The sequence below is a fragment of the Hippopotamus amphibius genome, chromosome 12, assembly GCF_030028045.1.
Source record: "Hippopotamus amphibius kiboko isolate mHipAmp2 chromosome 12, mHipAmp2.hap2, whole genome shotgun sequence".
Classification (NCBI taxonomy): domain Eukaryota; kingdom Metazoa; phylum Chordata; class Mammalia; order Artiodactyla; family Hippopotamidae; genus Hippopotamus; species Hippopotamus amphibius.
The window spans coordinates 87480189-87505202 of NC_080197.1; the positions used below are offsets into that span (position 1 = coordinate 87480189).

At 57.3% G+C, this 25014-nt stretch overlaps 1 protein-coding gene across 1 annotated transcript; it reads right to left on the minus strand.

The window, feature by feature from the left end:
- Window positions 1–28: 28 nt before the first annotated feature.
- KCNH3 (potassium voltage-gated channel subfamily H member 3) lies at window positions 29–18500 on the minus strand. The gene is made up of 16 exons (XM_057702319.1): window positions 18356–18500; window positions 16683–16916; window positions 16091–16225; window positions 15081–15214; window positions 14393–14636; window positions 13856–14013; window positions 13562–13769; window positions 9725–9771; window positions 9490–9634; window positions 9008–9207; window positions 8323–8572; window positions 3500–3717; window positions 2229–2560; window positions 1722–1828; window positions 1040–1116; window positions 29–943 (listed from the first exon to the last, which is right to left on the minus strand). The coding sequence occupies exons 1-16, from the start codon at window positions 18429–18431 to the stop codon at window positions 347–349; spliced, it is 3162 nt and encodes a 1053-aa protein (XP_057558302.1). The 5' UTR covers window positions 18432–18500; the 3' UTR covers window positions 29–346.
- Window positions 18501–25014: the final 6514 nt, after the last annotated feature.

Genomic DNA, 25014 nt, shown 5'->3' on the forward strand with positions numbered 1-25014 from the left:
TAAAAAGTGGGGGGAAAGGTGAGGCAGGGGCACATGCAGGGGATAGCAGAACCCCTCCTTGGCCTCAGGCCACTGTCCCCCAGCCTGCAGAGGGAGATGAGGCGGTCAGAGGAGCAGGCTGAGGTGAGGAAGGCCCCAGGAGTAGGAGCCCAAAGATTCCTAGCCCGGGGCCTGTCCACCCTGTGGAGTCCGGGGCCAGGCCCTCTTTTGCTCTCAAGCTCCCTGTCCTGAGCCAGCAGCGGGCAGCACGGAGTCCCGGGGGTGGACACCACCCTTCCTCCACTCTGTGGTTGGGCAGAGCAGCAGTGGCAGCATGTCTGGCAACACTGAGTTTTGGGACTGGCGGTCAGACGCCTGTGCCTTCTTCCTGGGTCCACTGGACCGTGCCAGAGCCGTGGCAGCCAATAAGCACCATCTCCAGGCTGTGGGGTTCCCAGGACAAGGCCAGGCCCCCTGACCCTGGCGGGAGCTCTCCAGTGCTGGTGGCCTCAGCCTGGTTCACGGGCTCTGGGGGCCCAGTCCTAGCCCCCTCCTCAGGAGGTGGTGAGCCAGGGACACTGGGCTCAGGGCACAGTTCTCCTGAGCCTGGGGGCTCTGAGTCAGAGGTGGAGGTCCAAAAAGCTGTGGCTCGAGGCCAAGGGGAGCTCTGAGATGCTGGGGGGCCCCAGGGCCAGGGTGCCACCAAAGGGGGGGGGCCTGGACGAGGGTGGGGCCAGGTACCACTCAAAACAGAGCCAGCTGAGGGCTGTAGGCAGTAGGAGGACGTGCCAGTGTCCACACACAGAGGCTGCAGGAGTCCAGGGGCACCGGTCGGGCAGGGCCCCTCTCCTGATGCCTGAGCGCACGGGCCCTCCCCGTGGGGTGCCAGGACGAGCTGCACAGCCTGGCGAAGTGACTGCAGCCCCTCCCGCATCTGCAGCACCTGCTCAGACAGCTCCATCACCTGCAGGGAAGGGAGGAGGATGGGAGGTGGGCGTGGTCAAAGCAGAGTCAGGACCTCACAACAGCAGGCATCCCCCCCACCTTGCCCCTCACCCACCGCCTGCCGAAGCTTGTCCAGCGTGTCTGTGTTCCTCACCTCGCTGGGCCCAAGGGGGACAGTGAGCAGGCTGTTCTCTGTGGACAGTAGGATGGGGTTACCAGCCAGGGCTGGTAAATGAAGACAGCGTGGGGTCCAGGCCTCTGCCCAGTTAGCACAGACCACACTGGCCTGGTCAGGCCTGCCGCCAGGAACAGCCACTTATAACCTTGCCTGAGTTGCTGAATTCTGTGCAAACTGCTGCAGGCCTTGGGCATGCTGGCTTGTGCGCCTGTCTTGTTCTGTCCTCCAGGCAAGGGGACACTCCCAGGGCCACCTGGCCTGCCCAGGGGCCACTTTCAACTCTGCTTCCCCAGCCCTGGATCCCCACAGTGGGCCAGACATTGTGCTAAGGGTTTTACCAACGTTATCGTTTAACATGCACAACCACCTTTCTAGAGACAGGACCTGGGCTGAGAACCAAGGTCATAAGCTAGAGAGCTGGTAGCAGAGACCTAACAAAGCTCCATTCCAGCTACCTTCCAATACCTAGGTGCTGGTCTCACCCACCAAACTCCCCTGCCCAAACCATGCAGGTGGGAGAGGGCAAGAGGGCATCCAAAGTCGGCCCTGCCAGTTTCTCAGAGGCTCCCAGGGCAAAGGGGCTGCCCTGCCAACAACCCCCCGGATCCAGGCTCAGTACCTGGTCCAGGAGAAGGGCTGCTGCTACACTCCGGGCCAGATTGCCTCACACGGAAAGAGAACTTGGGCTGGTCTGAGCCACAGCCATCCTCAATGCCATCTACTACCCTGTGGACACAGGTGCCAGGACAACAAATCATTTGACAGACAGCCACTGCAGGGACAAGATGCCTCACCGTCCACAGAGGCTGCAGGAGCTTGGAGCTGGGCCGGCGGCCTGGGGCCCTAAGCAAAGGGTAACACGTCGTCCCTTCCCCTAGGGACTTGCAGTTTCACTGGGTGTTCGAGCTTGGGTGACGTCAAACAGCAAGAGAGTTATGAGCAGTGCATGGCCTGCGTGATGGAATGGGGGCAGCAGGGAGGTGAAGGGGTCAAGGAAGGCTTCCTGGAGGAGGCTGGGATGGTTGGGATGGAAGGATGGGCATCCAGGGTGGGGGTGTGCCTGGTCGGGGCCCCAGCCCTATCACTACATCTCTGCCCAGCGTTTAGTGGCCCAGAGCTTGCTCACCTGGGGCTCAGATCCGGGGGTACATTCCATGGCACGGAGGGCAGCCGCAGCCCCTCTAAGCTCCGAGGGTGAGCAGAGGGGCCAGCCTCAGCCTGCAAAGCCCCGGCCCTGCCCGGCCGCCCTCTGCCACCCAGCCGGGGCCGGGGTGCAGGTCGACGTGGTGATAGCAGCTTGGCGGCCGAGGAGGATGAGGTGCAGCCAGGGGACAGGAGCGGGCTGGAGGGCTCGTCAGCTGGGGCTGGTGAGGCTGCAGGGCCCTGCTCCCCGTCCGTCTCCTTCTCCTCCAGTGTGGACATGAGCGTGTTGTCGCCACTCAGGGAACTGGTGTCCGCCTGGGGATGGCGGGGGACAGGGAATTGGCATGGGAAGCCCCCACTATGTCCCGTTCAGCTCCCCCACCCTGTCTCGTCGCCCTAGAAGGGAGGAGCTGCTTTTGTTAAACAGGGTGCCCAGCATCTCCCGCCTCCGGCGGAAGAGACTCTGCAGGGGAAGGGGGTGCTTTTCTGCTGCCACCACAAAGCCACCAAGCCCCGGAGGCATTTGCTGTCCCTCAAAATTCTAGCCAAGTGTGGACACGCTGTCCCGTACTCGGTCCCTCAAGCTAACCGAACTATCCATGAGGACCTGGTACTAAAAACTGGTTTGGAATTAGTGATATAAGGCGAGAAAATTCAGAACCCCTCCGAGCAGTCTTGTGTCCCTGCGAGGAAGCACAGGGCACGGCAGGGCTCTCGGAGGTGGCCTGGAGGCTAGTGCACGGGCCTGCCCGTGGGCACCACCCCTCACCCGTGACCTCACAGCCTCCTTATCCAGTACCAGTGGAACTGGCCGGGCTGTCTCATGGGCCAGGGAGAGCCGGGAGGGGTGGCTGAGTGGAGCTGGGCTGGGTTCTAAAGCAGTGGTCCCCAGGCTTTTTGGCACCAGGGACTAGTTTCATGGAAGAGTTTTTCCACGGATGGGGCGGGGTGTGGGGTGGAGGAATGATGCAGGCGGTACCATGAGCGACGGGGGCAGCAGTGAAGCGTTGCTTGTCGCTCGCCCGCCACTCACCTCCTGCTGTGCGGCCCCGTTCCCAACAGGGGGTTGGGGACCCCCACTCTAAGGGACAGGGTGAGCGTGTGAGGGGGCGGGAGCGTGCAGACCCCCCCCCCACGTGCGGGGGGCTCACACCCGGCCGTGTGCTCGAAGCGCCCCCACGGATCCCGTCTCTGCCCACCTCCCCAGGCTCCCCGGCACCCCAGCCCCTCCACGCGTGGAGCCAGCACCCTCACCTCTGCGGGGCCTCCGCCGGCACCCAGGTTGTAGCTGAGCTCCCCTCGGAGGCCCCTGCTGAAGCGGGGGGCAAACTCAGGATACAGGGCGAGGCTCTCGTGCAGCCCAGCCAGCTGCAGACACTGCAGGACGCAGTATGTCAGCCCCTTCACGTCGGCGTTGGCCTTGACCACCTGCTCACGCCGGGGCAGCTCACAGCCAATCAGATCACCCTTCCCTGGGAAGAGGAAGACGCAAGTCAGCAAGCCCAGCCCCTCAGCCGCCAGAGAAGGTCGCGTGGGGCCTCTCCAGCCGAGACAAGAGGGGAGCAGTGGGGCCTGGGCCCTGGCCAACCACTGCTGCTGCCTCACGGGCGCCTCCGACAGGCTTGGGGTGAAGAGCGTTGTGACCCAGGCGCTCAGACACATTTGGGAGGGATCAAAGCACTGCGCCGAAATGCCCACAGTTTAGGTCTGAGACACCCGTCTAGTAGTTCCCAGGGTGCCTGTGGATCAGAATCCTTGGGGAAAGTTAAACCAACCAGACTCCCCAGGGGCCCATCACCACCTACAGAATCATCCTATCTACCAGAGGCCCCACCGTTGTTTTTTAAGCCCCACAGGTGATTCGGGTGGAACTTGTCCAGGGACCGGCATGTGGAACCCGCACGTCAGTGCTGCATGTAGCACAGTGAAAACGGCAGGGCGCCGCGCTGTTTCCCTGGGCCCTGGTGCTTCCTCTATATGCGAGATCCTGCCTTGAACGGCGTCTGTGGTGCTTTCACAGCCTTAACCTGAAGGTGTCAACGGAGGGTTTCCCAGCACCCGGCTGAGACTGCCACCTGGCTGACAGCAACTGTAAAATGGCATCCATGAGAGTCCGCATCCCAATCTCAGAGATGTTAAATTGTGGGGGGGACAATGTGTGACTTAGAATCGATGAAATAGGATGTCTCCGATCAGGGACATGGGGAGGATTAAACAAGTTAGTGTAGATAAAGTGCTTGACACACAGGCGGCCAAAGTTCCTTTCCTTCCCTTCCCTCCCCACAAGAGTCCCCTATAGATCATTCCCGACAGGGATGGCACGCCACAGGGGCTTGGGCAGAGCACTCAGGGCCCTCACAAGGAAGCTCAACCCACGGCCAGACATTTCACAAGATGAGACAGTTTCCTTATCCTTAAGGGAAAAGATGGCTCGCTGCCACCCCCGCTGTGGGCTGCCTCACGCTGCCAGCAGAACTCACTGAGCTTAAAGGCCTCCTCTAAATGTTCATGGACTTTTGCTCAAACTTAAGTGTAGGACGCATCGTCGTTTAATCTTATTTTCTTGGTTTCGGGCCAGCCTTCTGGTTCCTTCTGAGAGCTGTTTGGATCTCACTGTGATCATCTGATGAATGAGCTCTCTCCTCATGTGTGTCATCTGGAAATAGGATAAGGATGTATTTCTTGTCTTCATCCAAGAAGGGAGATAAAAACGAGAAATACGATAGGACCAAGGACTGAGTTCCGTGCCACCGGTCTCAGGGACCAGAGCCTCCATCAAGGCCTGTAAGGTCCTCCCTGCACCATCGCCCAGCTCACCTCTCTTTGTCATGCCTCCTTCGTCCCCAACAGCTGACTTTGCACACTTAGCTGTTAGTTCATACACAGAGGCGGGGCCATAACTGACCCTGTTAGACGTGCCGTGAGCCTTAGCTGCCAGGAGCAGGCAGGAAGCACCTGGACATTCAACTAAGGAGACAGGTGGGGGACAGGGTGAAGGCAAAGCAGAAAACCAGGCCATGATGAGGGCTGAGGACCCAGGCATCCATCAGGGCATCCAGAGTGGCCAAGTCAACAGAGGAAAGAGTTCACCCAGGGCAGGGACAGGATGGATCAAAGGTGGCATGAATCCCAGTGCTGGGGAATTCCGGAGGCAAAGGCCAGGGCTGTTAAGACATCCTTCAGGCTGTCTTAATACTGAACGTGGATATTCTGAGACCTGGTTGGTGCCAGGCATCAGAAAAGAGATATTCTTGCAGGACCCATGCCAGCTTCCAGCCACGCTGCTTCCTCAGCTCCAAGCTGAAAACCATCTGTTTAATAATCCACTAGACCATCTTGCTTTGGAGTGACCAGTCTGCAACTGTCAAAATCTGCCTTTTTGCCCTGCTGAATCTCTCCAGTTCCCCATAATTTCTCAAGGGTTGCCAGCCATACATGAGCGGCCATAACTCCACTTCTCAGAGTCCTGGCATTAACTGCACATAGGACCAGAAGCCAAACTCATGAACGATGACACCTCTTTCAACGCGCATGGTATTCCTTTCTTCTGTTTCCTGTTGGAAGACCATCCTGCTCAAGGATGGGCATGTGGTCTTCCTGGTTCTCCAGGGTTAGTGATAGACTTCAGCCCCTTGGGGCGTCAGGTGTCCCCACAGGGAGTGTACAAGTGCTGGCTGACTGAGGATTCGACTGTAGTCTGGGCACCACCTCCCTTCCATCCATGTGTGAGGCCCTCTGTTAGCCACGGAGATCGCAGCGTCCCCACCCTCTGGGATCCCTGCTGAGAGCCTCCCACAGCCCCAGAGCCTACAGCCCCGTGTTGCCCACCACCCTAAAGTCACACCCTTTCTTCAAGATGAGTCTCCCCGGAGCAGAGAGCCTGAAAGCACGATGTAAGAAGCCTGAGGTTTAGAGTTAGCAGACCAGGTTCTAGCCCTAGCCTGCCTATTCATTAACCTCTCGGAGCCTCAGTCTCCTTCTATGCAAAATGGGAATAGCAATAGTTCCTCCCTGCTGGGTTCTGTGAGGTCTGTGTGAGTTGCAGCGTGTAAGGGCCGGGACACAGGGCTGGCCCCACTGTGGGACCCTTGGAGCCAGCACTACTATCACGTCCGTTCTACAACTGCAATCTCTCCTTCCTTGTCTAGGGAACTGATCCCTCCTCTTCACCTCTTTCTTTTGCCAAGAAGAGAAGTGTATTTGCAGCCTGAGCTCTGCTGTCACCCATCACGACCCTGAGCTAGCTCTGGGATCTGCCCTAGGACAGTAGCCTCTCCCCTCTTCTAACAAGAATGGCATTCGCACACACCTACGGTCAATTAATCTTCGACAAATGAGGCAAGAATATACAATGGGAAAAAGTCTCTTCAGCAGGAGATGTTGGGAAAGTTGGACAGCCTCATGTAAATCAATGAAGTTAGAAGACATCCTCTCACCACACACAAACATAAACTCAAAATGGCTCAAAAACGTAAACATAGGACATGACACCTTAAAATCCCTAGAAGAGGACACAGGCAAAACATTCTGTGATATAAATTGTACCAGTGTTTTCTTAGGTCAATCTCCCAAGGCAACACAAGTAAAAGCAAAAATAAACAAATGGATCTTCCTTTACATACCAAAGGAAGCCATGAACAAAATAAGACAACCTACAAAATGGGAGGAAATATTTGCAAATGATGTGACTGACAAAGTCTTAATTTCCAAAATATACAAACACCTCAGACAACTCAACAACAACAAAACAAACAACCCAATTGAAAAATGGGCAGAAGAACTAAATAGAAATTTCTCCAAATAAGACATACAGATGGCCAATAGGCACATGAAAAGATGCTCAACATCACTAATTATTAGAGCAATGCAAACCAAAACCACAATGAGGTACCACATCACACCAGTCAGAACGATCATCATTTAAAAATCTACAAATAATAAATGCTGGAGCGGGTATGGAGAAAAGGGAACCCTCCTACACTGTTGGTGGGAATGTAAGTTGGTGCAGCCACTATGAAAAACAGCATGGCATTTCCTCAAAAAACTAAAAAGAGAGCTGCTGTATGATCCAGCAATCCCACTCCTGGGCATACACCTGGACAAAACTATAATTCAAAAAGATACATGCACCTCTATGTTCATAGCTGCACTATTTACAATAGCCAAGACGTGGAAACAACCTAAGTGTCCACTGACAGATGAATGGATAAAGAAGATGTGAGATACACACACACACACACATACACACACACAGTGGAATACTACTCAGCCGTAAAAAAAGAACGAAATAATGCCATTTGCAGCAACATGGGTGCAACTAGAGGTGATCATACTAAGTGAAGTAAATCAGACAGAGAAAGACAAATACGGTATGATATCGCTTATGTGTGGAATCTAAAATATGACACAAATGAACTTATCTACGAAACAGAAACAGACTCACAGGCATTGGAAAACAGACTTGTGGTTGCCAAGGGGGAGGGAGGGTGGGGGAGGGAAGTATTGGGAGTATTATATATAGAGTATTATATATAGAATGGATAGACAACAAGGTCCTGCTGTATAACAAAGGGAAATATATTCAATATTCTGTGATAAACCATAATGGAAAAGAATATAAAAAAGAATGTATATATATGCATAACTGAATCACTTTGCTGCACAACAGAAATTGACACGATGTTATTAATCAACTATACTTCAATAATTTAAAAAAAATGGCATTCATGCCTCCCTTTTTCCTGCCTGGACACTCTTTCCAGCACTTCCATCCTTAGCACTGATTTTCCTCCTGGACAGGAAGTGCTCCACTCTGTCACCTCACAGACCAAAGACTGGTCCTTTGCTCAGTCTGGCCTCCAGCACCCATGAGACGGAGGGTGTTGCTTGTGTTGCTGCCTTGTGGTCACTGGGTCCGCTCTGAGCTCTGCCCAGGGCTCCAGGGCTGCTCCTGACCCCACCTTGGCTGTTTCTCCCCGGGGGCCTTGCCTGTGTTCCCTCTGCGTTTTCTGCAGATGGGGCCATGGTTCCACCCGCCTCCCCCAAGCCCTGGCGTCCTCCATCCCACCTTCACAAACCTAGGATGGCGAGCACGGTGCCGCCCTTGAGCACCTCCATGGAGCCGGAGCAGACGAAGTAGAGGGCCTGGAGGGCGTCACCTTGGTGGATGAGGTACTCGCCAGGCGTGCAAAAGGCGGGCCGCAGGGCCAGGGACAGGGCCCGCAGGCAGCCGCGGCTTGCCGCCTCAAACAGGGGCAGCTGCAGGACCTCCTTATGAAGATGCATGGCAATGTCTGCGCGGAGCTCGTCCGGGAGGCTCTGCAGCAGCTGCGGGTGGGAACAGGTGGGGAAGGTTAGGGTGGAGAATGAGAGGCAGCCTCCCTCCAGCCCTTTCCACCCCGAGGGCCTCGGGAGCAAGAGGAGGCGTGGGAGGGACCTGGGCCCCCTGCACAGCATCCAGACCCACACAGGGTCCCATCGGCGACAGGGGCCGTCTCTGCTTCCCTCTCAGCCACTTCAGCCTCCCCGCCCACCACGGGCAGCCCTGCTTTCCTCCTCCAGGCCTTAGGTTTGGACATCAGCGAGCAGGGCCTCCAGACCTAACAAAGGTGGAGACGGGCCTCCGAGCCGCTGCCCCCCAGGAGACAGCGGAGGCAGGAGGCGTCTACATCTCTTGCCCTCCAGCCCCCTGCTGGGAATCTTAGAGCACACACTCCTTGAGGGAGCAAAGGCAGGAAGGGCCGGCCCTGGAGGCCCGCGCACCTCGGTGGTGTCGATACCGTTGTTCACCGCCCAGGTCGCCTGGAAGTACTCGAGCATGCGCTGCTTGAGGGGCTTGGGGATGCGGTGGATGCGGATGTAGTCGCGCAGGTCGCGGGTGCGGCTGTGGTACAGAAAGCGGCGGGCGTACATGCGCTGGATGATGGCCGTCACGTTCCCAAACACCACCGCGTGCATCAGGGCTGGGGAGGGTGGCGAGAGGGGTCACCTCCAGGATCAGCCTGGCCCGGCCTGACACCATGCTGGACACGTCTGTCCTCCCCACCCCCACCCCCACGCTAGGCGAGGCGCACTGCTGCCGTGTAGGGTGGAGTCCTGCCGCCTAGCGGGCTCTCCCGGTCCCTGGCCTGGGGTTCCTAGGGGTCCCTAAGGCAGAAGCACCTCTGGGAAGGACCCGAGGGAGGGGCCGCCCGGCGCCATGAGTCTGGGAGCCGGGCCTGGACCGGGAGCGGGGCAGGCCTCACCGCCGATAAGCATGGTGCAGATGGAGAAGATCTTCTCCGTGTCTGTGTTGGCAGACACATTGCCGAAGCCCACGCTGGTGAGGCTGCTGAGTGCGAAGTAGAGGGAGGTGATGTAGGCGCTGCGCAGTGAGGGGCCGCCCAGGAGCTCGGGACCCGTCCTATTGGCCTCGCTGCCGCTGCTGCTGCAGTTGTCGCTCTGGCCAGAGCTATTCCCTACAGCTGGGCTCCGGCCCACCAGGTAGTAGGGGGTCTCCAGTCGGCGGGCCAGCTCCTGCAGCCAGCCTGGGGAGGGGCAGGAGAACACTGCTGCACTGCGGGCGCAGGGGTGCCCGCCGGTACCCCTGGGGTGGGAGACACGTGGCTGCAGATCCACCCCCCCCCCCATGGCTTCCTGCCACATCTGTCCCTCCTCTGCCAGCCCTGCACACCCCATGCACCCCCTCAACCCTCACCAAGACAAGCACATGAGGATGGGACTGTCATCTCCTCAGATGGTGTCTAATCCCGGGCAGTGGGCCCAGCTGGAGGGGGCAGAGGGACTGGTGGGCTCACTGCGCCAGCCACAGCCTCGCCCCCAGGTCCACCTCTGCCTTGTCTTCCCAGGCTCTGCTTGCTTTTTCTGTGAGCTCTGGAAAGCCGTCCCCCATTCAGCCTCATCCCACCCCACAACCACACACACCACCCAACTTCATGCACCGCGTTCTCAGGCACACCAACGTGGACGTGCGCGCACACACCGTTATGGCTACAGATGTGCTCCGCGCAGTCAGGAGGACAAGGATACACGTGTGTGAGTACAGTCCCAGGAGCACAGCCATGGCCTGTGCACACTTGGGAGAGAGACAAGGGTACACAGGTGCTTGCATGCTGACACCCAGCTAGGAGAGAGACACACTTGCATGGACATGAGCACACAGGTGAGTGCACTCAAAGGCCACAGACAGGCGGGCCACCACTGTGCACACATGCAGACACAGGCCAGCCTGGGGCACGGAGAGGAGAATAAACATCGCCCCAGTCTCCTCATCATCCCCACATTCTCTGGTCCTTGGAGGAGGTGGGGCTGCGTACTGGGATCTCTCAGGAGCCCAGGGCTTCCCAAAGTCACTCAGCCCAGCTGGAAGGCTGTGGGAATTCTAAGCTGTTAGAATTGGGGTTCCCAGAGTCCACAGAGGTCCCAGGGGTCCTGGCAGAGCTGGGGACCATGGGGAGCAAGGGAGAGAGGGCAGATCTAGCATACAAGTCCAGAGGCCAGCACTGAGGGTGCGCGCAGGCTCACAGGCTCACCACCTCTCCACATGCCCCCCCAGCCCCTGCTCCACACTCCCCCGAACATCACACATGCTGCTCCTTGTGATCCTCACACCCCTCCTCTCACCACCCACCCATTCACTCAACAACCTCACGCACGTGTGCCAGGAGCTGGGGGACCCCCAGAAGCGTACTGCAGACTAGGAGCTATGTCTCAGAGGTACACAGCACCTGAGGGTCCTGGGATGGGGCTCAAACCCACATGCTAAGGGCTAGAGCTAGATGGCTTCCCGGAAGAGGGGACGCGGCTGGTTGGTCTCAGAGGATGGGTAGAGTTTTGAGACAAAGAAACTGAGAGGGGGTCATGCCTGATCTAGGGAAAGGCATGGGCTACACCTAGAGCTGGAGACAAGTACAGGCAAGTAGCTTGGCTTAGCTAGAATGTGGGGTCCACACTGAGGGAGCACACTCCAGGCTAAGGAGTTGGGAGGATGTAAGTCCCAAGCCAAGGTGAGGACTCACCCTCATGTTATTTGAGATGTGCTGTGAGAACTCAAGAAAGTACACAAAACTCTCCAGTGGTTATTTAGTTGGGCGCCTGTTGCTGGGTGGGGAGGAGGGGGCGGGGGCAAAGAAGCGGGAGGATGCGGGGAGGGTGCAGAGGGGCCCCTCCTCACTCAGTCTGGGTCACGGGGCATTGGCAGCCCTGGAGCTGGTGGCGGGATGGTGCCTCTGCGCGGGCAGTGTCAGCGGCAGAGGCTGTTCTGGAGGCTGGTGGTTTTCATACTGAGAAATGCTCTGAGCGACCTCCCTCCGTATTTAGCTCAATCTTTTGAAAATCCAGCCCATCTCCCCTGGGCTAATGGGATTCTGGGGCTGGAACTCTGTGTCCACACCACGGGCAGTGCAGCAGCAGAACCAAGGCAAGGAGGCAAAGGGAAGGCACCTCCCACCATCCAGAGCTGGGCCAGCAGGGGGCGCCACTCTCCCCCATGGCCATCCCTCCCAGGGTGGACTTTGGGAGGTCTGGCTGTGGCTCCCACGTGGTCGGGGGCAGTTTCCCTGGAGAAGGATGGGGGCAGATGGGGATGTGAAGGACTTGGAGACTCCCCTAATATGAACTCGTACCACCCCTCTGGAACTTAGGGTCCAAGGGTGTGATCAGCAAAACAGACAGCCCCCTACAACCCCCATGCTCTCCATGGAGGGGCGCAGAGCCCCTCTGGGAGCCAGAGGTGTTCTTCATGTCAGCTCAGCAGCCCCTGTGTGTCAGAAAGAAGGAGCCACATGGACGCAAGACTCAGGGTGTCAGCGTCCTGTCTGGGGAAGGGACTGACCCGGGGATTTGGTGTCTCACCCACTTTGGGGTCAGGACTTTGCATCACCATTACCCATCTCCCAGTCCTTTGAGCATGTTTGCCGGGGGGGCTGTCTGACCCCAGAGCCGCCTCCGCCACAGCCTCCCTCTGGGAAGGGCAGGTGCCAAGGAGCTGACACTGCCTGGAACGTCCCGGTTCCTGTGCTCGGCAACTAGAGCTTTGGGGAGTATCCAGGTGGGCCTCTGGGCTACACATCTGTCTCCGCGGGCCTGATGAGGGAGGGAGGGATTGCAGGAGTCTCCTCGTCCCTGGGAACCGCGCAGAGCACGTTTCTAAGGCCAACCGGGGCTCCTGGTGACCGACCCCACCAAGGGGCAGGCAGTCACGGGGGCTGTCTGCACAGCTGGCCTCCTGCCCACTGACTAGAAGTGGGGGTTAAAGGCCAGTTACCGGGAAGTTGCCAGAGGGCTGGAGGGCATGAGAGGAAGGTGTGTTCAGTTTGGGAGCTGCGGGGCATGGAGAGTTAGATGTTGCTGGAACAGAATGGTGCTGAGACAGAGGGAGAGGATGGAAGCTGAGATGCTCACATAGTGGTGCCAGAGGAATCGCCCGGGGAGAGCGAGGTGGGGGGAGGGGAGGCCTGAGGAAGGCCCGGGGCTGGGGGTGGCGGGGGCAGGAGGAGGGCAGAGGGGTGGCGGGCAGGCTCTGCTGCTACGGGGACTTCAAGGGGATCAGGGTTTGGCCCTAGAAGGTCACTGTGACCTGCAGGGTGACATTTTGGGTTGAGAGGTGGGGGTGGAAGCCCTCCTGGCAGGAGTTAAGACACGAGTGGGAGGTGAGCAGAGGGAGGAGCTGTGAGAGTGGAGGTGAAATGAAGGAGAGTGAAGACACTGGTGGGACGCAGAGAAAGGCTGCATTCCAGGCTGGGGGAGGGCTGAGGCGGCCAGAAACATGCTGCTGGAGGGGCCAAGAGCGCGGAAGGGGCCTTAGGAGCCAAGGTGGTAGGGGATGAGCTTCTGCGAGGCTGGCGGGAAAGCGCCAGGCGTTGGAGGAAACCCTGGAGAAGTCTCCTGAGAGGGGTGGGGTTCCCAGCTGGGCGGGGAATGGAAGAATGTGACACAAGCTTGACCACAAGGAGGCCAGGATGGGTGAACAGACTCCCCCAGGCAGCCCACCAGGCTTTCTCCACAGCTCAGGGCCGCTGGAGCGCAGGCCTGCCTCGAGGTGGTGGCTCTGTCACACTCCCACCTGCACACACACACACACACACCAGCCCCTGCATTCTCCTCACACACACCTACTTGCACACATGCACACCTCTGAGCATGTACACATGCAGACTTGCACCCATCTCTCTGCCACCTCGTATCAGCTCATGGACACGCCCCGACAGACACACACTTGGACGCACATTTCCCTGACGCACGTACCCTCGAGTGGACAGATTCCTTGGGCACATACGTACACCCCCCCACCCCCACCCCACAGGCAGCCTCCAGTACCGATCTCAGGCAGCTCAGAGGCGCTGCTCTCAATCTCCCGCTGGCCGATGTAGAACCAGATGCAGGCCACCCAGTGGGCGAGCAGGGCGAACACGGCCATGAGCAGGGTCAGCACCACCGCGCTGTACTGCGAGTAGCGGTCCAGCCTCGGGAGCAGCCGCAGCAGCCGCAGCAGCCGCACCGTCTTCAGCAGGTGTGCCCCGAAGTACTGAGGTGGGGGGGAGACGCGGAGGTCACCCCAGGGCCGGCCCCACCGGTCCCGCCCCAAAGCCCACCCAGCCCAGCTGCACTGACCACGTTGACCTTGAAGGCGTGTAGCAGGTCGAAGGGCAGCGCTGCGATGACATCCAGCAGGAACCAGGTGGTAACGTAGTGGAGGCAAATGGACTTCGGGGCAAACACCACCTGGCCCGACTTGGACACGAACGTGGTGCGGAAATTCAGCACAATGTCTGGGGGAAGTCAGGGCGGGGGTCAGCACGGATGGGGAGGGGCCAGGCTTTTCTGGGCACCTGCTCGGTATGTAACACTGTCCTGGGCCCTTTGCATGCGTCGTCTTAGTTTTCACAGTAAACCAAAGGGTGGATATGATTATGCCTATTTGATGGAGGGAGAAACCAGCGTGAAGAGGCTGTGACTAGCTCAGGGTCAAGTAACCCATTAGTGATGGAGACATATTTGGAACCTAGGTCCAATTTCGAAGCTCGCAGGTCACAAAGAGGGGGAGGGCAGGGGGGCCACTGGGGGGCAGTGAAAGCCATGCAAACCATCCCCGTCACAGCCCAGGGGTCACCGGCCCGGGGTGGGGTGGGAGGCGTGGAACACACGTACCAAGAATGAAGAGGACCTCCACGGCCAGGTCGCAGATGCTGGGGGGGCCGCGGGCAGCGCTGGGCTCCCGGGCTGTGCTCACGCACACGCTGTAGGGCACGGTGACAGCCACATAGAGGGTGGCGAGCAGGATGAAGCCGTCCCACGTGGCCCTCAGCGCTCCACAGTGCAGCAGGATGAAGGGTGATTTCCGGATGGCAGCTACTTTGTACTCGGGCAAATTTGGCTTCTCCCCAAATACCCCCTGAATGAGAAGCAGGGCAGGTCCAGGCAGGGAGGACAGGAAATTGGCACAGGCTGAGTTTGGGTAGGGTCTGGGACAGGCATCCGCCTCCTTTCTCTCCCTGCATTCGCAAAACAACCTCTGACACAGGCATTAGGGTCCCCTTGTTAGAGATCAGAAGACTGAGGATCAGGGAGCTCAAGTGACTTAGCTGAGGTCACACAGCTGCTTGGGGTAGGAGCCAAGATTGAGCCAAGGCCTATCTGACGCCAGGGCCAAAACTCTCCTCTATACCTTTGACAGATCAGGCATGTGACATTCTCACCGCAACCTCCAAAGTGCTGGTGGGGCCTGAGTGGCCCCCTGGACGTGCTCGCTGTGGTGGGCTCAGTTCCCCTTCTTCATCTCCTCAGCCTGCCCCTACCCTGCCCCACCCGCCAAACACACACCCTAGCACCAATCCACCTTATTGAGCTTGTGCTTGCCCTTGGGCTGCTTCTGCAGGTGCCCAGACAGGTGGTAGAGCACAGCCCGGCTCCGTCGCCGGTTGGCGTTGAAGCCTTTGGCCCCTGCCCGGCCGTATCGGCGTCGGCCACCACCTGCAGAAGAAGAGGGGCTGGAGGGAATGATGGGGGAGGCACTCCCACGCCTCAGCCCAGGGCCTGGGGGTAGGACCTCAGCTGCTGGGCCATGGATGGGTCTGGCTCATTGACTCGTTAGTCTCTTTAGAGCTGGGGGCTCCAGTGCTTCTCACTTCCTAGAATCACTTGCAACCCCAGCAACGGGCAGTCCTATGGGTGCTCACAGACACTTCACCAGGGCCTGCTTCGAGGAGAAGGAGCTCTGGACCCAGGCAAGGCAGGATCGCCACAGGGAAGAGCCTGAGAGAGGAGTGGGGAGGTGGTTCCCAGGGTGAGGGAGTGCAGAGCTAGCAGGAGGCCACTGGAGAGAGTTGCCGCAGCCCAGGGCTGGGGGTGGGAGATGGGGAACGCAGAGTACCCCCAACATCCCCAAATGGCAAAGAGGCCTTGGAGCAGCTTCTGATGACAGCTTTGTGAGCTGTCCAAAGGCCACACCAGCCCTTAGAGGATGCAGGTGGGGAAAGACCACAGGGACTTATAAGAGGGCTTTTGGCCAGGGCTCCCCAGACAGGTTTGTGTGAGGAAAAGAAACTAGGTGTGTCTGTGCTCAGCCTCACTAATTGGTGGGAAAACGGTACTTCATGGGCACTAGTGGAATTTGTTTCTTTCAGTTTCTTAGTAAAGTTGACTTTAAAACTCCAACTTTGTCTCGACAAGCTTTCTGTACCTGGGCCTGTGGAGATGAGAGCGGCACAGGCTTCTCAGCCAGCAAAGCAGGAGTCAGTGAGTGCAGGTGGGGTGGGGGGACCACACTGGGTGCCACAGTCCCACCCAGACCCGAGGTACCCAGCACCCCAGCCACAGCAGCCAAATCACCGCCCCACAGGCACCCACCTCTCTCCTTCCAGTTGTCAGGGCCCCCTCGGTTCTTGGTATCACTGATGTCTTTGTGAGAGACCAGGAAGAGGGCCACCTCCCCTTTCTCATTCTTTATGGGTATCACATCCAGGAGACACCAGAACGGGAGTCCTGGGCACAAAGACAGACTCAGACCAGCTCCCATTCTCTGCTCTGCCCAAGGCAACAGAGGGGCCACTGACACCCCTGGTCAAGGCACATGCCAGCTGCACTTAGGACACTTAGATTCAATTGAACAGGGCCGGGGAAGGCAAGGGAGAGCAGAGATGACAGTCAGACATGCGTGATTATAGCTCTGTCCCGTTAAGTAAGACAGGGACATTTTTCTGCTGGGGTGGGAAATTCAAGATGGAAAACTGAGTACCAGCTGAGACTGGGGTGAGGACTGAAGAAAGGAGGGACCAGGAACAAGAGGAGGAGTGGAGAAAGAGGAGATGGGAATGTGGGAAGATGGGATGAGATGGGGAGATGGAGAAGATGGAAGTGGAAAGGAGGGACTGTGGATGAGGTGGGTACCACGCTGGGTGAGACCACGAAAGTAAGGCAGGCTGGCCAGGTGGCCCCTCACCGCTCTTCCGGTACAGGATCAGCTCAGCCTTGAACTCCTTGTGCTCATCCAGGGCCTTGCGGATCTGCTGGCGGACGAGCTCACTGGTGTCCGGCCCGTAGAGGAAGGAGCAGGCACAGCCCCGCTGCATGACCTCGGCCCGGGAGAAACCCGTGAGGTCACAGAAGCCATCAGAGCAGTAGACCACGGGGAAGAGCCCCGCCACCTGGGCGTTGCCCAGCACGAAGTTACTATCTGCAAGAGAGCACCTCTCAGAGAAGGTGTGGAGTGAAGGGGCACAGGTTCTATTACCTCTCCTTTCCCAACTGCCTGCAATCAAAGGAAGGTGTAACAAATCCCAGGAATCCTGTGTGTGAGTGTTTGGGATGAGGGGTTGGGGGAGGGTTAGGAAAGGAACTGTTTATGGACGGGAATCAGGGTATCACCCGTGTGTCAGCGCCCTGCAAGGGTGCACTCCTAGCATCGTGTGTATAAGTGCATTCAAGAATCAGTATGTGTGAGCCCTGAGGCTGATGAATGTAGCCCTGTGTGGGTGCTGTGCCCTCTGGAGTGTGACCTGAGCAGCTTGGGGTCAGGGGTGGGGTTGGGATGTCCAAAGGAGGACTGCAAGACCAGCTCTAGGCCAGCCGCAGCCCCACCCCTACCTCTGCCAGGTTCACTCACCAGCCAGGTACTCAGGCTGGCCGTTTGGCTTTTCCCACTGAGACACTTGGGCCCGAGAGGCAATCCAAGCCACCGTCTCTTCTGCACTCTGTTTGAGCCCCAGTTGCCTGACCTGGCTCAGGAATTAGTGAATGTGATCCACAATGGGGGTGTAAGAATGGTAGCTGAGCTCTGGCAGCCAGGAGCGTATTGGGGGGTGGGGGGGCGCTGAATCAGCATGCTGCAGGAGCCAAGTGCGGGCAAAGCAGATGGAGAAGCCTTGGGGTGGGGGGTGGGGGGCTCAGAGATGGGCTTCCACCCCCTATCAGAAACCAGAGACAGTGGCAGAGAGCTGGGAAGCCCCACTGGGGGTGAGTTTGAGGGAGGAGGAGAAGGGAGGGGGCTTTCATGACTTTGCCAGTGCTCAGAGGCCCAGAAAAACAGAATCCAGAAGCTCTGGTCGCCTTCTCCAAACTCCCTCAGTCTTGGTGGGAGTCCCCAAACCTATCTTTTTGGGGTTAGAGGGCTTAGTGGGTTTAGGCTGGTGGGTTTAGATGGTGAGATGAGCTTGGACTAACAGTGGTCTCCTGAGTCCCGCCTACTCTGTCTCGATTTGCAAACCTCTTTTCTAAGTGCTTTTTTAGCCTCCAGGCTGTCCCTTGAGCACCGCTTCCTTGCCTCACTCCCCAACCCGCCAGTTCAAGGATAGTCGGTGGGATAGCGCCAGACGCAGGGATGGGATGGTTTAGACTGACTAGGTCAAGGTTCGCGACCCCAGAAACAGACGGCATGCCCGGCCCCCAAACCCAGAGAGTTCTAGCCATTCTGCCTGGCCTGGGGCAGCGCTGACTCTGAATTTTTCGGAAACAGCGGCTGGAAGGAGACTGTGGTCCCAGCTAAAAGCGGGGCTCGGGGGAAGGGAAGGCGAGAGCAGGAGGGCTCCAGGCTGAGATGTCTGGGTGCAGGACTGGTGAGAACCCTGGTCAGGGACAGCTGGTCCAGGAGCCAGTGGGGCGAGGGTCGGGACTCACGCGTGCCGTCGAAGCGCGTGGCGATGGTGTCCAGGAAGGTGTTCTGCGGCGCCAGGAGTCCCCGCATGGCCGGCATCTTAGGCGGCCGTGGCCGCCCGCCCCATCCCTCCGGGGCGCGGGGGCTCAGCGCCGGGGGAGGGCGCCCAACTCGGCCGCCCCCCGCCGGGCCCCGCGCCCCCTAGCGCAGCCGTCGGGGGGCAATGCCCACCCCGGGCTCGCAGGTCCCGCCAGCCGCCCGCGCGCAAGGGGGCGTCCCCGCCGTCGGGGCCCGGAGCATGGCGCGCGGCTCCTGGCGCCCTAGCCGCCCACGAATCCCGGACTCCCGGCTCCGCGCCCGCTGTGCTCTCGGCACCTTCCGCTCGCAGCAGCTGCAGCAGCGGCTCCCGTTTCGGCTGCGGGTCGGCTTCTCCTCGGGCTCCGCTCGGCACCGGATCCCCGCAGCTCCCTCCGTCTGTCGGGGAGAAGCGGCAGCCTCCCTCCCTCCCTCCGGCGCCCGCCGCCAGCACCGGGGTAACCATGGAGACGGGGCACACCCAGGCAGGGCCGCCTCCTTAAAGGGACAGGCCTCCCGCCGAGGGATCCCCCCCCTCCCCTAGGGACCTCGTGGGGGCAGGGGAAGCAGCGCTCTCCCTCCCTCCACCCGCCACGCAGGCCGCCCGGGCCACCCCAAGCCGCCCCGCCCGCCCCTCGGAGAACGACGGGCAAGCGCCTGGTCCCGCTTGGGCTGACTCAGCTGCAGGGACGAGGCGTCTTTCTCTGCAGCATGGGGGTTCTCAGAGAGCCTGGCAGCCTTTCCTCCCCCGGAGGACCTGAGGAGCGCTCGGGCGGGGGGTGGGGGGGTGGGTGCGTGTTTTAGAAGACGCTTTCCCCTAGGAAAAATGTAACGGGAAAGGGGGCCGGGCCAGCAGGCGGGGGTGGTGAAGACCGGTGGTTGGCGGAGATTGGGGCAGGGGAAGTCTAAAAGGAGATTTGCGGGAGGGGGGTCTAAACACAGCTTTTGGGCATCCCAGCCTTTCTTAGCCTCAACTTGACCCTCCGGGGAATGGGTCAATCCGTCACTAAGCGATGCCGCGGCTGGCTGTAGCTGTCAGGAAACTGGAGGGTGGGTAGTCCTGGAAATAAGGTTTAGACGCTCTCCGTGTAAGCCCGGGAGGTGGAGGGGTGGGGAGTGGGAAAGAGGTGTGTGGGGATGGGGGCGCCCCAGATCCTTTGTCTGGCCCCTATATTTTCCTCTGTCACCCTTTGCCGCTACCAGGCTGCACTGAAGGGTCGGGTTGCAAATACAGGGTACGGTAGACGTCAGACGCTGGGGGAAACTTCCTAACCTTGCGCTGCTGGGTCTTTGCGAGCGGGGAGTGAGAGGACCGAGTCTCGGCTGCCCCAGCGCCTTCAGCCATAGACAACTAGGCTCTGCGCTGAAGGGGGAGCGGTGGTTGCAGGGAACCCCCCCCCCCCACCGCAAGCGAGGGGGTGGGGAGGAGGGGCCGGCGGGCGGTGCGGAGCCCGGCCTGGGGCGGCAGTCTCTCGCCGGTCTCCCGCGCCGCGTTGGTCCCCCCAGCCTCGCGCTGCCAGCGCCGCTCCTCCTCCCTCCCACGATTTGCCAGCAAGCTCGGCTACCGCCCGCGCCCAGAGGAACCGCCGGGGCCAAAACAGCAATTTGTTCCCGTACGAGTGATGCGGAAGGCTCAGCACCCCCACCCCTCTAGGAGTCATCAACATCGGAAAGGAAGGCGTGTCCCCCGCTCCACCCACCCCTCGTCTGCGACAAGGGCCAAAGCCCCAGGCACCTGTATTAAAATGAGCTGGTGCTTGGGGAGGAAAGGGAGGAAGCGTCCCCCTCCCCCAGTCCTCTGAATCCTGGGATCCCGCTCCCAGGACGAACGACCCTAAGGAGTCTGCAGATCTTGCTTCTGACCCGCGCCCTGCCACCCTCTCACACAGGTCCAGGGCTGCACGGTAACCCCTCCCTGGCGGCTCATCTTTGCCCCTCCTGGAGATGTTCGAGCATACTGCTGAGGAGGGGATGCGGTTTAGGAATCAGCTCACTTTGAGGGAAAGGATGAGGCTATGGTGGAAAGCACCCAACTTGAGAACCAAGAGACTTACCTAGGTTCGAATATAGTTCTGCCACTTGACGTTGTGATTTTCCTTGTGTGACTCAATTTTCTCCTCTGTGAAATGTGGACAATAACGACCTTAGAGGGTTGTTAGGAGGATTAAAAGATTAAAGGATCTAGAGCAGTATGTGACATTTGCATCACGTAAATATTATTATCTGATTTTGAATCTTATAGGAACCCTGTGACATATGCAGAGTAGATGCCACTTACACTCCATCTCGCAAAGGAGTAAACAGAGGCAGAGATAGACTTGCTCAAGGTAACCAAGCTGGTACATAGCTAAGGTTCCAACCCTGACACTTGCCCAACCCCAGGCCCAGAGTCTACCTTCCTCACTCCAGCATAGCTGCCTCCCACTCTAAGGACCCAGAAACAACCCCAGGTTAGCAGTGCGGCACTCACAAGGTCTGGTCACCTGGGGCTGTGCATAGATCCAGATGGTCCTCCCTTGGAAGCCCAAGTGTTCAAGACTTTCAGTCTTCAAGCTCATCAGCCTGGGTTGGTTTTGAACATCAAGCCAAACCAGACACTTTGGGTCAGCGTGAGCAGGCGGTAGCTGGAATGTGTGGGGTGCCCCAAAGAATTACAACAGCTGACATCAACTTTGTGCCAAAGCACTGTGCTAAGTGCTTTACTTGAATTATCCTGTTCATCTTTTTCACAACTGTGTGAAGTAGTTACTGTTATAGTTGCCAGTTTACAGGTGAAAACATTGAGGCAGAGAGGTGAAATGTCTAAGATGCACTGCCTCCTCCAGAAGCTCCAGGCACAATGCCTGTCACTGTTTTGGTGCCCTGGTCCCCATTTCCAGGAGAAGACAATATAGTAACATTTATTGAACGTTAAGATCACTCTTCTTATCTCAGAATGAAACAGCGATGTTTTGGGCTTTAAACCCCTTCCCCCATTGCCCTTCAAAGAATTTGTGTGAAAGTGTGTAGGGGTGGCGATGCAGCCACTGACCCTTTCCTTTAGCCTGCCTGGTTTAAGGTGTTCTTTCCATCTAGATGAGTGTTATCCGGCATGGGATCTCAACCCACTTCACTCTCTTTCACTTTACCTAGTCCCTCAGGTCTTCCTGCCAGATCTGGCTTATAGGTTGCAGTGATGAATTCCTTGCCTCCTCCTTCTACCACCCCCGATGCACCATCCCCCTGCCCCCATGAGTGCAAACACACACACACAGGCAGGGACCCACATTTAGGAAACAGTAAGGTGGGGGTTGGGAGGAGTTGAGAAGTGAACAGGGCATGGCGGGGGGTGGGGGGTGGGGTGGCGGTAGCGGTCAGGGACCACTGGGCTCCTCACTATCATCTTTCTCTCTCCCCTCCCCCAGCTCTTCACTCACTGGCCACAGTGGGGAGTCACAGGGAAGGGAAGGTTGAGGGGGAGCCCTGTTCAGAGATAGCTCAGAGCCATTGTCAACAAGAAGAAACTCAGGAGGCTGGGTTTTGGAGCTGCTGTGGGAGGGCTGTGGGAGTATTATCTACAAAAGGAACAAGAGAGAGAAGGGAAGAGCAAAGCAAGGAAAAACCTGCTCAAGACAGCAAAGGATGGAAAAAGCCCCCCTCCCAAGCGCAGGCGGAGTCAGTTGCTGTGTGCAGTGGGTGAGAACAGGTGGCTGTCGAGGAACAGAGTCCAGGAGGGGCCCCTCCCCTCTCCTCTCCTCTTCCTACTCTCTCCACCCTCATTTCTGGAGGTCCTCAGGTCTGTCTCTCCTTCTCAGGCTGTGCTGTATGGTGGGGAAATCTCAGGCTTTCAAGTCAAACTAGTCTGGGTTTGAATTCTAGCTCTGCTGCTGAGCGAGCTTTGGTGGGGATGGGGGATGGGTGCTAATAATTTCCTTCCTTTGTGAAATGATCCTTTCTCAGAGGATTGTGGAGCCTTAGTAAGTGGTTGTGATTGTTACTGAAAGTCACCCTGAGCTCCCCTGGGGGCTGGGACCACAGAAATGAGCTCAGCATGAAGCCTCGCTGAAGGTTCCCCATCCCCACCAAAACAAACACATTTCAGAATACTTTGAGGCCCCCAGTACTTGACCACCCCTCAGCTGTCTCATTCTAGGCCAACTCTTCTTTTTTTCTTTTCCTTTTCATTTCCTCCCTCCCTTGTTGCATGGGGTCTTAGTTGCAGCAGGCAGGCTCCTTAGTTGTGGCACATGGGCTCCTTAGTTGCAGCTGGCAGGCTCTTTAGTTGTGGCATGCAAACTCTTAGTTGTGGCATGCATGTGGGATCCAGTTCCCTGACCAAGGATCAAACTCGGGCCCCCTGCATTGGGAGCACGAAGTCTTAATCACTGTACCACCAGGGAAGTCTCAGGCCATCCCTTTTTCTTTTAGTGGAGGATCCTAGCTACTATGAGGAAACCACAATAAACTTTCAAAAAGGGAATCCTGGATAAGCTGTTGTATATTGCAAGGCTAGTTAAGTGGAGGAAACAGATCTGAACCGGGAGTTGACTAGGTTGACAGCAGTTTGCTACCATGCCAAGCTGCTGGGGTGCCTTGTCCTATCCTATTAAAAAGGGACAGTATGGTCATTTTGATGAGTGACCACTGTGAACAGCCACCTGGACTTCAGGCCATGGGCAGACACTGCAGTTAACCGCAGACCCCACCTGCTGGGAGGGCAGTTTACCACAGTCCTGCCTGGAGCCAGCAAGGGAGTAAGTCTGAGAAATCCTCTCACTCTCAACCTGCATGTTCTAGCAGCACCAGAAAACGGGTTTGTGTGAAATCTAGTTACAGAGAAAACCTAACTGGGTTAAGTTGAAGAGAGACATAAAAAGGAGACCTGACTTTTCCCTGGGGAATCAGAGTAGGTGGTATTTGTTCCTGCTGTTTTGACGGCTGTGAAGGGGCGGGCGGGCTGGAGAACAGTTGTGCTGCTGGTGGTGATGGTGGGTGAGTTTCCTCAGCCAGAAAAATCTTCTTCAGATAGCGTTTCCCCTTGGTAGGGAGTCACAGAGTAGGTAACAAAACTCCCTCGGCACCTGTAGGGAAATGACGTTCCCTGGCTCTCCCCTGGGAGACTCTGCCTCAGCCTCACTCCCTGTTTGCCCAGGTCAGGCCATCAGCATCTGGCCTGCATCACCCAGAGCGCTCAGAACTGGGGGTGGGAGGGTGGGGTGTGTCTTCCTGACAGTTGTCAGGACAGACAAGAGGGCACAGAGCTCACCATGTGGGGGGATATATGCACTCAGAGGAGAAAAGCTACAGAAGGAACAGGATGACTGAAGTACTGGTATTTTTGTGGTTAATTAGGTCTGTATGACTGGAGATCAGGGAGGTCTTTCATGCACTTTTTAACAGGGCACGAGTGACAGAAAAGTAAAGGAGTTATTAGTGAACATTGAACTTGCCACAAGTTAGCTGGGACACCAGGGTACTGTTCTTAGCACCTGCTTGATATTGATGCCTCCCTCAACCCTCGGTGTAGTTACCATTGTCTCCACTTCCCATTGTCTCCACTTCCCAGTTCAACAAGAGGTTCAAAGATGTTATATTACTTGCCCAAGATTAGTTGGTCACATAGCTACTAAGTTGTGAAGCCAGAATTAAAATCCAAGTAAAGGTCTCAAAAGCCCAGGGTCTTTCCATTCTACCACACTGCTTAGCCACCAGACAGTTTCTGAGAGTCTAAGGAGCAGCTAAGAACTCCAGTTCTTTCACCTGCAAAGTGGGGAAAGAGCTGGAACCATGGATCTTCGCCTCAGAACTCGGCACAGTGCCTGGCACCCAGCAGGTGCCTCAACGTTTGAAGGAAAGAATTGTTCAGGTGACTAAAGCTACTCAAAGTCTAGCTTGGCTGATTTTACAGTATGTTCTGGCTACCCGCATTATGGTCTGGTGCTCTCAACGGGTTAAAATCGTGACAAAACAGCTCTTTGTATCAGCTGCTGACCTCCAAACATGTACCATTTGGATACCTGCTTCTTCCATTAAGTGCACTTCCCGCATGGATATAATCCTCTCCAGGTGAAATAAGGTGGGACAAACCCTGTAGATCAGGCAAGACAAACCCTCATTTTGTTAGGTCAAACGGCAGGATCTCCAGAGGCAACGAGCCATTACTCTACTGACCTTCTCCAAAAGAAGAGGTTCACAGATTGATAACCATGTGTCCTGGCTTTTCTAGGCCACTCCCAACCTAAAATAGTTTATCTTCTTGTTGCCCATACATAACATTCATACTCACAAGATTGTACCCAGGTTTGGGGTTCTTGAAATATGAGGTCACCCTGTCTATACATCACTGAACAAATGCCTGATCACTGTTAGCATAGTTCTAGTTCAAGCACAGGCCCTTCGAGCAGGGCTTCTCCATTTTACTCACAGAAGACAGTGAGGCTCTTTCCTGCAATATTATTATTATCTTGTATTCTTTTATCTGTATGTGTCAGTTGCCCCAACTAGTTTATCAGCCCCACAAAGGGCTGTTTTAGTTATCTTTCTCTCTCCTTAGCTTCCAGCTCAGCAACTGCACAAAGCACTCCCAAACACTGTTGGTGAGAATGTAAATGCATGCATCTTTTAAGAG